At 37.4% G+C, this 12,265-nt stretch overlaps 1 protein-coding gene across 2 annotated transcripts in view; it reads left to right on the top strand.

Annotated features, from left to right (window-relative positions):
* Positions 1-1,408: 1,408 nt before the first annotated feature.
* The window catches only part of zc3h7bb (zinc finger CCCH-type containing 7Bb), a 27,155-nt gene continuing 16,298 nt past the window's right edge, over positions 1,409-12,265 (top strand). For both annotated transcript variants that reach the window (XR_003934118.1, XM_030122432.1), the window contains exons 1-7: positions 1,409-1,630; positions 2,470-2,531; positions 2,617-2,653; positions 2,961-3,158; positions 4,451-4,609; positions 4,783-4,923; positions 5,016-5,058. Coding sequence is in view for 1 of the 2 variants with exons in the window: in XM_030122432.1 (XP_029978292.1) it covers positions 2,473-2,531; positions 2,617-2,653; positions 2,961-3,158; positions 4,451-4,609; positions 4,783-4,923; positions 5,016-5,058 (637 nt within the window). In the remaining variant the exon portion in view is untranslated. The remainder of the gene's footprint in view (positions 1,631-2,469; positions 2,532-2,616; positions 2,654-2,960; positions 3,159-4,450; positions 4,610-4,782; positions 4,924-5,015; positions 5,059-12,265) is intronic.

Below are 12,265 nucleotides of genomic sequence, written 5' to 3'. Positions count from 1 at the left end.
TCATGTCGCATAGTTTCTTCACTTCCGGATTTTTTTTTTTCTTTTTCTATTTTTGCAAACAGCTTTCTGGCCCATTACCGCCACCTCCTGAATTTTAATGTGGAGCACATTGGGTTTTACAAACTCCTGCGCTCTTAACGATCGTTCTTCAGATTTTGATACATTTACATCGTTCAGTTTATCATCTCCGCACCCAAAAATGAAAATGAAACAGATACAGACACGGATTCTATTTGCAGTTTTTTAAGGTGGTGAAACAACTTCTCACATCCTAAAATCACTTTTTTTTCAAATAGAAAAATGGCTCTGGTTAAATTTAATTATTATATTAATTAATTATAGATTTGTCCTGTGATAGAGGAAATGTGCCCCTTAATATTTTTTTGCTTTACTTTTTCCCCAATGCTAATAATTTTATAATTTTAGAAGAAAAAGAGGAAGAAGAAGAAGAAATGTCTTTATTTGTTCCTCACTAGGGAAATATCTTTTTTCTCTCTCTTTGTTATCATTTTGTACCCACACAGAGGCACAAATACACAGACACGCACCAACAGGACAAGTATACGTACATGCACTAAATGTGTATAAAGGTATCAAAATGAGTGGGTTGCCACATGGCATGACATGGCATGGCTTTGATAAAATCACATGCAAATAAGACTAATTGCACAAGTAGTCAAGTTACCTGCAACAAATGCCAGCTAACTCAGAAATTTACACTTCTTGTCACTAAATGGGATCAATTCTCTCTATGTCCTGTGAGAAAATGTTTAACCCATAAAGACCCAGTGCTTCTTTTATAGCTGCTTCCAAATGAATATTTTTTCAATAATTAACCTTCCTTAAGTGATTTTTCACCATTTACTATCATATTACCCTCTGTATTTTGCTTTTTCCCCCAGTGAAAATCAAGTATTTTCCTATATTTAATTCCTACAATTATCATGTAGATGTTCTTGAAAGCTAAGATGAGGAATAATTAAGAAACAGTTACCTTTTCAATAAAATATGTTATTAACTCAACATTAACCAAGTGTCTCTATCCACTGTGATTTATCAAACTACATGGGTTTTACTAGGGAATCAATGCTGTAGAAGATGATAGTGTTTCCACATTCATTACGGAGGTCTGAACGTCCAAATGGGTCATATCTTATGAGCATGAAAGGATGAAAACCTGCATTTTACACAGATTATTTTACATATTTTGACAGGATTAGTGAATCAACAGGTATTTAATATTTCATATCAGTAGATGCTTGTGGTCACGGGTTGATGTTCGGGTCTTTATGGGTGGATACCCATGAAATGCAACAGCTACGACTAACCCAAACACTAGTGCTGGTTTCCCTGCCCCCTGGTGGCTCTGCATCTGGAAACTTGTTGCAATACTGCCCGGATACTACACTGGGCCAAACACGGGTAGCTAGCCATAGCTAGTTAGTGAATCACTAGTATCGCAGAGAAAGTCGTGCTCCGTCCACACACCAATGACAGAGACTCCAAATTTACAGTTATGCGCCTGGATGTTGATTGATAATCGGCTGGTTACTTCTCCTATCACTACCTTCACCAACGCATCGTGAAGATATTTCTGTCTGAAAAAGCGCTGTAACTTAGCTAACTGTCGGTGAGTTTTCGTGCTAACTGGGGGCTTTAACTGGGACTTCCAGAGCGTATTAGCTAACTAACTTAACTGGGCAGTTATTTAACTTGGTTTATACGCCGCTTAGCCCTACGTGTCAGTTGAATAATATTTTTTGGTGTCTGTAAGGGATGTTTCACAATGCACTCGGCTGAATAAAGAGTCAAACCTTTATGCAAGCATACTTTGCTTCTACATTTCGCTACAGCCAAGCTAACTTACGGCGTTAGCATTTAGCTGTGATTAGCATGTAGCCTTAGCAGCTGGCTAATCCAAACTATCAGCAAGTAAAATAAGAAATAATTAAACGTACCCTGAACAATTAACTAGCAGTTAGCTTTGTGTAAGTTGGCAGTTTTACAGGTGTTGCTTTCGTTGCAGCGTTAGAACTGAAGCGGTATAAAATAATGTATCATATACTAACATTAGCTTACATCGTTAACGTCACAGCTATCCTTTTAAAACAATTGAAATGCACACTGAAAATGTCTGTTTTATGTGTGAACTGTTTCTGTACGTCGGTTGATTTTTCAGATAAACGTAATGGGCTCAGATAATGTTAACTAATTGCCTGCTTTAGCGCTAGCTGTCTCCGCTGTTTACGCAAGTCCGATGATTGCTTGTATTTTAGAGGAAGGCCTTTTGTTCAGTTTAGAGTGGCTATATTGTAGTAGCTATTCGTATGAGCAAATACGATAATTTCAAAACGTAATCTTGTGTATTTGGGATATTAGTAGTTAGTATGCATATTGAGACTATAGCCGTCAAAGGTCGGAGCGTTTGTGAAAAAAGTCCATGCAGGTCAACCTTGTCTTCACCCTCAGGCAATGGATCTTGAAAGACAGAAAAGAAGAGAGGAGATTCAGAAAGCCATGAGCTTCATACAGTAAGCATGTAGTAATGTTATTTTTTCATATTTTACTGGATGTCAATAAACTGCTCACTGACAAGTGTCTGTTTTTTCTCCACAGGTCCTCATTACCGTTCCCAGAGCCAGAGAGTTACGAGGTTTGTAGCAAAATGTTTTTTGTTTTTTTTTTAAATATTTGATATGATGGTGTACCTGGAGCCACTTTTAATATTTTCAGTATGCTTCAGCTTATCCCTCACATAGCTATCCTATTGTCTGTGGGCCAAGATGTACATTTGAGCTGGGACATTGTACTTTATGTCCCACTGATGCTTGCTTTAGTTCTTTCTCTTCTCCTCTTGGGAATTTTGACCTTCTCATTTTCTTTTCACATTCTTCCTTATGTGCCCTTTCTCACATGTCCTCATTTGTGATCATTTCTCCCTCTTTTCACTTTAACTTTAGGCATTTCTGACACAGCTGGTGTGTAATCTGCTGGATGAGGGCAATTGTTGCTTTCGTGATGGAGACTGGCGGCAGGCGACCCAGCAGTATGGCGAGGGAATCAGTGTTGCCCGTTATGCACAGGCTGAGGCCCTTGTCATTCCCCATGAGCTGCTGGAGAGCCTCTATGTCAACAGGGCTGCAGCCTTCTACCAGATGGTGAGGGAGAAGGCGATGTGTCATTTGCACATGTTTTATGTAGTTTAAGAGGAAATGCACAAGGGAATGGGTGTTTTTCATAGATTTGTTTCTGGTAATCGAATAACAAAAAGAAAAGGGGTTTTATTCTGAATAATTTAAAGCTGTTGTAGTTGTAAAGTGCATATGTGTAAATGTTTTAAACACTCTGATGTTTATGGTGTTTTGCAGACATGTTAAAACACGCCACACAAAGTTAAAATGGCAGATGTCAGAGCAATTAAGGGTTTTGAAATCAGTGTTGTTTTAAGAGGTGGAGGTCTGTTGATGTTTGCATGATGCATTTATAAGCTATCAGTATGTAGTATTGCACACTGTTGCTTTGGTTGAGTAGCAGAAGAAAAGCAATGAAGAACTTGAGAGTGAGCGGAAGGATTTTGTAGAAAATCCAACTGTAGAAATTTATATATTTGTATGCTTATTATTGGTTGATGTAACTGTGTCAGCTTTTTAATTGAGTTAGTTACTTTCAGAAAATAAACAGCTCCCAGCACAAAACAGACTCTGATGTTCCATAGTGATCTTAAGAGAAAGACATAAATCTTAAATAATTTTTAAAAAAAAATAAGAAAGAGTAAGTAAAACTAGATTGTCATATTTTGCTAAACCCACTTTTATTAGTCTTTGGTACATTTATTTGAGTATTTGGGGACCCTAATAGTTAAAAAATTTTGAATTTGACTCCTCCAGGTGCTGCAAAATTATCTTTATATTCATTTTGGCAGAAATCGGGTGGATTTCTACAGCCCATTTTTATTCCTGCCTAATTTATGTCTATAACTAGTTATGTCATGACAGTTGCACATATAAAGTCAAGATGAACATTTCTCCCAGTATGCCACAATTGTTTGTCAGCAGCAGCAGTTGTAGTCCATACTGAAAATATGTCCAAACTTTGAGCTGATTGCCTAAAATGTTGGTTGAACGAGACAGAGCAGCACAACCAACAACCTGGAGGAGTGGACGTGAAGTGGCTCATGTGCATTTAAAGGGCCAGCGGTCAAAACAACCTTTCTGGTGTCATTACTCAGAAACAGGGTTGAAGATGGGCCTGTGGAGTTAAATTAATGAAGATTTCAGACCCTAGCATAGCATTTGCAGTTTATGTAGACCACAGGGAAATGTTTTAAAATGCATAATTCCATTTTAAAAAAGCAAAATATTACTCCTTTAAGCTGTCAAAGACAAAAATGTATAAATAATCCTCTGCTGTTCTCTTTGACTCTCCATCCTGACACATTTATCTGTTTCAGAGGGAGTATGAGCGTGGTGTTCAGGACTGTGACAGTGCACTGTGCGTATCAGAAGGAAGTCGCAGGGCTTTGTACCGCAAAGCGCTCTGCTTGCGGGAGATGGGACAACTCAGAGAGGCTTACGAGTGTGGAACAAAGTGTCTCCTCACAGCACCTCACGTATGTCCTGAACACAGAAAATATTTATGTTGTTAGGCGTTGTGACACACTATTTTATTGTTCTCATTTATCCTTTAGGGTTCTTGGAAGTATAGAGGCTTAGTCTTTGTGTATTTACATGGTTTGTTTTTGTTTATTATTTGTGATACCTTCTTTTTATGTTTATCTTCCAGGACAGGCAGGTGACTGACCTGGCCCAGGATCTGGCTAATAAACTAGGTCTGAAGGGTCGTAAAGCATATGTCAGTCCTCAGACGGAGTCCACAGCAACAGATGGGGAGAGTCATGGGGAAGCTTCCCCACCGACAGGAGAGGTGAGTGAGTATTATGTCAGTGTGAAATTACATACTTGTGTAAAGTGGTGATTGAAAGAGGCTAATGGGGACTTTTTCCTCTTTTTCCTTAGATGTCTTCTAATGGGCTAGAATCTCTAGGAGACATAGGACCAGGTATGACAAATCTTGCACAGGGTTTCTGTTTGTCTGTTAAAATATTTTAAATTAAATAATCTAAATTTAAAGCCTTAAAATGGGTATTAAAGTTGATTGAATTATAGTCTCCACCTCCTCCCCTGAATTGTCTATATAGTTATATCTGAACACCTTGCTCATTTAGTAGAACAGTCTGACATTGGATCCATTGCCCTCTCAGACCATGCTCCCGTCACTCTGGTAATGCAGCCTATTAGGCCCACAGAGGGATCATTTTCTTGGAAAATTAATGCATCACTTTTTTATGATGATAATTTTATCAAACTCTTGGAAACTCAGACAAACTTCTATTTAGAAGTAAATGACTCTGATCCAAGATTGTTGTGGGAAGCTTATAAAGCTAACATGCAAGGCATGATTATATCGTACTCTTTAACCTGGACCTGTCTACGAGGAAAGAAAAAAGAGCGTACACAAGAACAATTACAAATTGAAAAGAAAATCAAATAATTTGAGGAAGATTTTCATAGATCCAAGTCGTATAAAGTGCTTGAAAAGTTAAAGGAGACAAGACTACTGTTGACTACTTTACTAACAAATAAGGCTGAGTCTGATATTTTGTTTGCTAGACAAAGAATGTTTGAATTCGGGAATAAGCCAAATCAATTCTTAGCTCACTCTAGAAGAAACACTCCCCAAAAAGATTTGCCTCAACTAACAGATGAACATGCTAAACTGCTGGAAGGACCTATTACATTAAGAGAGATTGATAAAGCAATCTTCTCACTCAAGTCAGGTAAAAGTCCAGGGGCTGATGGATTCTGTGTACTGTTTTATAAAAAGATGGAAAGCAAAGTTAACAAATTACTACAACATGTGTTCAACAAATCTTTTGAAGAGGATGAACTCCTAATTCTGTGTATTTAGTTCATATTATAATTAACCCCAAAAAAGGGAAAGGCCCAGAACAATGTGCTTCTTATTAGTCTACTTGGAGTGGGTGTAAAAATACTCTAAAAAAAATAATGGCTAATTGACTAGAATGAGTGGTGATTGATATAGTTAATGCAGACCAAACAGGGTTTATAAAAGGCTGTACTTTGTCAAATAACACAAGACATTTAATTAATATTATTCACTATCTCAATTTTCATCTGACTCCAAGTGCTATAGTAATGATGGATGCAAAGAAAGCATTTGATCGTATTGAGTGAAAATACATGCTTGAAGTGCTGAAAAGATTTGGCTTTCAATCAGATTTTGTTCGATAGGTACAGCGTTTATATAAAATGCCCACTGCTTCAGTCTTAAGAAATGGTCTAATTTCTGTCCAATTTCAACTTAATAGCAGAAGTAGGGTCACCACTATCACCTCTATTATTTTCTTTAGCTATACTCTGGAAAAAAATAAGAGACCACTGACAAATCATCACTTTCTCCAATTTTACCATTTATAGGTATGTGTTTGAGTAAAATGAACATTTTTGTTTTATTCTCTATACTACAGACAAGTCCAAATTCCAAATAAAAATATTGTTATTTAGAGCATGTATTTGCAGAACACGACAGATGGTCAACATAACAAAAAAATAATGCTGGTGTTTTCAGACCTCAAATAATGCAAAGAAAACCAGTTCATACCGATTTCTAAACAACACAATACTAATGTTGTAACTGGAGAAAAGTTCAGACATCAAGATTTGGTGGAAAAACCCTGATTTTCAATGGCAGCTTTCACGTGTCTTGGCTCTCCACCATTGCTGTTGGGTGGCTTTATGCAGCTCCTGGCATAGATATTCAAGAAGCTGAGCAATGTCCGATGGCTTGTGACCATCCATCTTCCTCCAGAAGTTTCCAAAGTGGGTTCAGGTTGGGATATTGAGCTGGCCATGACAGGGCCTTCATCTGGTGGTCTGTCATCCACATCTTTATTGACCTAGCTGAGGCAAGGAGCATTGTTCTGATAGAAACAACAGTCTTCAGAGTTTGGGAACATTGTCAGAGCAGAAGTTGAGTAGTTTTCAAAAGTTGTTTTTTTGATTCCAGTTACTTTTACACAGTGTTAATTTTGTCACCCATTTTTCAGTTTAGTCTGAGTCTTGTGTCAAAGTTCCTTATTAGTCTTAGTCATATTTAGCCATTCACATATCATTTCTTGTTCGTCATGTTTTAGTCGACTAAAAGTCTCAACATTTAAGTCAAAAGAGAACTCAAGGTATTTTAGTCTAGTTTCAGTCAAACAAGAACTCAAGATATTTTAGTCTAGTTTTAGTCAAATGAGAACTCAAGGTATTTTAGTCACGTTGTAGTCAAAACATTTTAGTATTTTTTAATTTTTGGTTCAGGGATTATTTTTGTTTATCATTCCAGTTGAATTGTGTTTCACACAGCTAAAATATTGTTTAAATGTCATAATAACCTGGAAAAGCAAACCTCTTGAATAAATTGATTTGAATGAATTAATCTTTAATGCAACTTTGCTAAAAGTACACATTTCCAAATGATGCACTTGTTCTGACAAAATTTTATTTAGAATCACCAACCAAATAAGAAAAAAAACTGTTGTTAAATTGTATGACTCTTACAGCTACAGACTGTTATAACTGAGCAGACACAGGTTAAAATATAATAAAAACTTAAAAGGACAGAACTACTGTAGACCTAAAATACAACCTATCTACATGTTGGTTTCGGTTCTGTTCTTGAGATTACAGTATAACAAATGCAATTGTGTTCTGAACAGAAATAATGTATCACAAAACTACAACAGATTCATTAAGAAAAATCCATTACGAGATTTGAATTGAGGGTTTTTAAAGTGAAAACATAAACACAGCAAACCCCTATAAACAAAACAGTCATGAGCAGTTGTCATCAGCCTCGGTCGGTGGCTCACAGCCAGGCACAGACCCGGCCAGCGGCTCACAGCCGGGCAGAGCCCCTCAGACCTCGAATCCAGTTCAGAGTAAGACACTATCAGCTCCCAGTTACGTCTCTCTCTCTCTCTCTCTTGCTCTCGCTTTCTCTCGCTCTCGCTTTGTCTCACTCTCTTTTTTTATTCGTCAACAATAAGGCACATTAACGTAGTCTTAGTGTTTTTAGAACATCGGTGCAGTCTCGTCATCGTCTCATCTTTGTCATGGGAAAAAGGGTAGTTGACGAACATATTTTGTCTTATCTCGTCTGACGAAATTAACACGGCTTTTGTGGTACTAATAGCACTGTTTCTTCCATTGTAAAAAGATAGTGATGGCCACAGTAGTGGTTTTTGTACTTCTCAATAAGTCATGGATCAGGTGTTTATTAAGTAGAATAAGGTTGTGCTTGTGTTGGAATTCAACATACACAGGAATGGAGTGGCTGCCATACATGCAGACATGCTGATTTCAGAGGAAATTGCAGTGGTCTCTTAATTGGGAAAAATTGGGGCGATTATAGCGTATCACCGATTAATCAACATTGGCAAATGTGTAACCGATGTATTAACTTTTTTGCTGTGCGGAGAGTCTATTGCTCACTGCCCCTATATGTATGTGCTGGCTGAAGAGTTAGAGGAATAGTGAAGCCTGTCAGTTTCACTTTCACTTCTACCCTCCACACACACACCTCTCCCCCCACTTCAACACGGATGGTTAGAGGAACGGTAAAGTGTGTCAGTTTCACTTCTGTTTGGACATTCTTTGAACTCCACCTTCAATCTGTTCCATACTTTTACTTAACAAATCGAAACAAAAACTTCTCCTTGTCGTTCACACTTATAAAGTTTTGAAATAATGTTGTCCTCTTAATTCATAACCACCTTCCCTTTCTTGGAATAGTTTTTGAATATTTCCTGGTAGTAATTTGTTATTTCATATATCCGCCAATATATTGGTTATCGGCCAATATATCGGATATTGGCTTTTTTAAGCCCCCAACATCGATATTGGCACTGGCCCCAAAAATCCCATATCAGTTGGGCTCTATTTGCAACATATTATAACAAACTATTACATGATCATAAACAAATTAATTTTATTAAAACAATTTCCTCCATTTTGAATGTCTAGGGTCACCAGAAATTAGTGATGTTAAAATGAGGTCACGAGCCAAAAAAAGGTTGGGAACCACTGATCTATGCTCTTCATATTTCTGAAGAGAAGCAACTTTAAAGATATAAATAAAGCTCTCATTGACTTTATATCGGCTGACAGAAAGCCTAAAATTGTAAATATTTTACAACTACCAAAAGAACAAGGAGGATGGGACCTCTTCAACATTACAAATTATATAATATCAATGCAAGCCAGAATGATCTCAATTTGGGCAACTGCTCAACCAAAGCCACCGTGGTTCAAGATTGGGAGTAGCCCGGGATTTTTGAAAATGGAGATTTTTCTTTGCGTTTGTGCCTATTGTTTAGATGACAACAATGAGCATGTGCACCGAAAAGGAAGGTTTCTGAAAACTCCAGCCGACATGGAGATTTTGGCAAATCTTCGTTTTTGTGTGTGCGTATAAACAGAGGGAAACGGAGATCTGGGACGGACATGACAGTTTTTGAAGATCACTTCCCAGTGACATAAATTATTACTTCATTTACCTTCCACTGAACTAGAAAGAACAGATAAAGGACTGATTAAGAAAATATGAAGCATGAGGATGTGGAAACACCTCATAAAAGCCTTATTCTGTATCAAGTAAATACACAAAAATCCTGTAGAGCAGATGCAGTGGGCGCTAATTAGCTAAGACACTAATGCTACATTTCCACTACGTGGTACCGGCTTGACTTGACCCAGCCTTTTTGCATTTCCATTGCGAAAAAGGACCTGGAATCTGGTACCCAGTAGTAGTTTTTTTGGTATCACCTCCGCCGAGATTCCAAGATTGGGGAATGGATACTAAAACGTGATGTGTAAACACTGCAGACCATTGATTGGTCAGAGAGCTGTCTCTGTGACCCGCTGTTTTACAAAAAATGGATGCAGAAGTTGACAATAAATATAGCGGTAGGTTACTCCACATGGTGACAGCCCACAAAACTACACCATGGTCAGTCGAGGAGATTGAGTCTTTTTTGGCTGACGTAAAATTCAGCATGAGTTTGACAAGACAACACTCAACGAGCAAGTTTATCAGCAACTCTCTGAGCAGATGTCACGGAAGTAACTCGCCACATCACTATGACTTTCAGGTACTCTAATGTCGGTAGTATCCTGTAATGGAAATGGTCTCCAGGAATTGTACCTGGTACCCGAGTCGAGTCAAGCCAAGCTGAGTTGACCCGGTTCCACATAGTGGAAACACAGCATAAGATTCACTAGCACCAAACTTCTTTGTTTTCTCATTTGTTTAATGCTTGTAACTTTAGTTATCAGCTCCATCCTCTTCCTCTATACTGTATCATCACATGTGAAGTGGTAGAATGACGACTGGATGTGTTTTATGGACTTTGGAACATAGAACTGCAGCAGATTGAATACAGATGAATGATCAGAAGTGGATCCCGAAACAGGAAAAATGGACTTAAATTTTTAGCATATTTATTATTAAAAAAGCTGAATGTGCGTAACAAAACTTTGCAGAGATTACAGAAATACACTGTCAACTATTTTACATGTGCTCAAACATTTGTTTGTCTAGATCATTCTGTGTTCATGTTACAGCTTCTTATTTTTACTTATTTCTAGTCATTTTTAGTCTGTGCCCCTCATATCACTGAGAAAAACATCCTTGATCTGCTTCTTTTACAGACAGTATGTTTCTTTCTGCCCTGGCTAGCTCTCTACCTATACACTTACACATATGTAAATACATACATTTGTATATTATTTTACAGCTAAATTACAACTATAAATGAACTACACAGACCAGAAAAAAAATGCATAAAAAGGTGGTTAAAAAAACAGCCAAACTTGACAAAAACACGGCAAAGCATACAACACTCCAAAACAGCACTTTGACTGTACAATTATTTAAAAGAATTTGCTACAAAAACTCACTGACTGCGCCTACGGAAAGAACCACCTTATATTACTGTTCAAGTGTAGGTCACCTGTCAGTTAACTGCACCACACACAGTAAACCTGAACCTCTATTGACACTCTGTTTCTTTCAGAAATTAGCCGATGTTTTTGTTATATCCACCTAATGAGTTGCAGCCATTTGTTCTTTTTCTTTTTATCAACAGTTAAGCAATCGAGGGAGAGTTCTGGATACACGTCAGAGTGATTATCACAGCGTGGCACACAGGAAAATTACATCCCCATAGGTTCATAGAGGAAGTAACGTTTTGTTGTGATTCTTTTCAGGGGTCTGATTGGTTAATGGTACTCGATCGTCTCACTGTACTGCCACCTATAGGCCTGGCATGCTCTTGATGGTGTAGATATACGGAGCCGTGTAAACGCAGTAGTTTCCGAAAACGATCACGTCTGCACTACATTTTTTTTTAATGGAGAGGGGGAAACGTCCCTTTTTCTGAAATACCCGGCTACATATAAATGTAGCCTGAAGCAACCCTCTCCAAACCATACTCTCCTGTCAACTTTATAAACACAGAAGTGAATGACCAATTATGGCTTAAGACAATTTTCTAATGACTAACGTGTGTAGTACCTGGAATACTTTGAGGAAGTTATTTGGGACTAAACATAAACTGAGTTGTTTAACAGCAATTATTGGTAATCCTGATTTAATCAGAGAGGGCACTGGATCTAACTTTTTTTTTTTTTTTTTTTTACAAACAACAGTTTTACAAATAGCTTCAGGTCAGACACTATGTACATACTAAAATGGATACTCTTAATCTCTCACATGACTTGAACTTATCAGAAGAGACTCTTAGATAGCCTTAAAAAAGTAATTTTGTATTCAAATTTTATTCAAAGCTGCAGCATTTGAATACTGATAAGTTATCATTCCTACGGAAATAATGGGAAACTCAGTTGAAAATATCAGATCCTGAAATTTGGGGGGAAATTTTACTTTTACCTTTGAAAAAATATCCATATGTAACAGATTTAGAGAAATGTAATATAATATCTTACGAAATGTGTATATATCTCCATATATGTACAGTAAATATACGACAGGGGCCTCTCCAAACTGCCCAAAATATAAGACTATTTTAGGGACAAGACTTCACTGCCTCTGGGAATGCAAAAAGATTCAACAGTTTTGGCAAACCATATGTGCTGAGGTTAGTGTTTTAATTAAGCTGCAATTTCAGCCTAATCCATTA

The sequence above is a fragment of the Sphaeramia orbicularis genome, chromosome 19, assembly GCF_902148855.1.
Source record: "Sphaeramia orbicularis chromosome 19, fSphaOr1.1, whole genome shotgun sequence".
In the NCBI taxonomy this organism is placed as follows: domain Eukaryota; kingdom Metazoa; phylum Chordata; class Actinopteri; order Kurtiformes; family Apogonidae; genus Sphaeramia; species Sphaeramia orbicularis.
The sequence above is the reverse complement of the archived record's forward strand: the minus strand, read 5'-3'. Positions and strand labels throughout refer to the sequence as shown.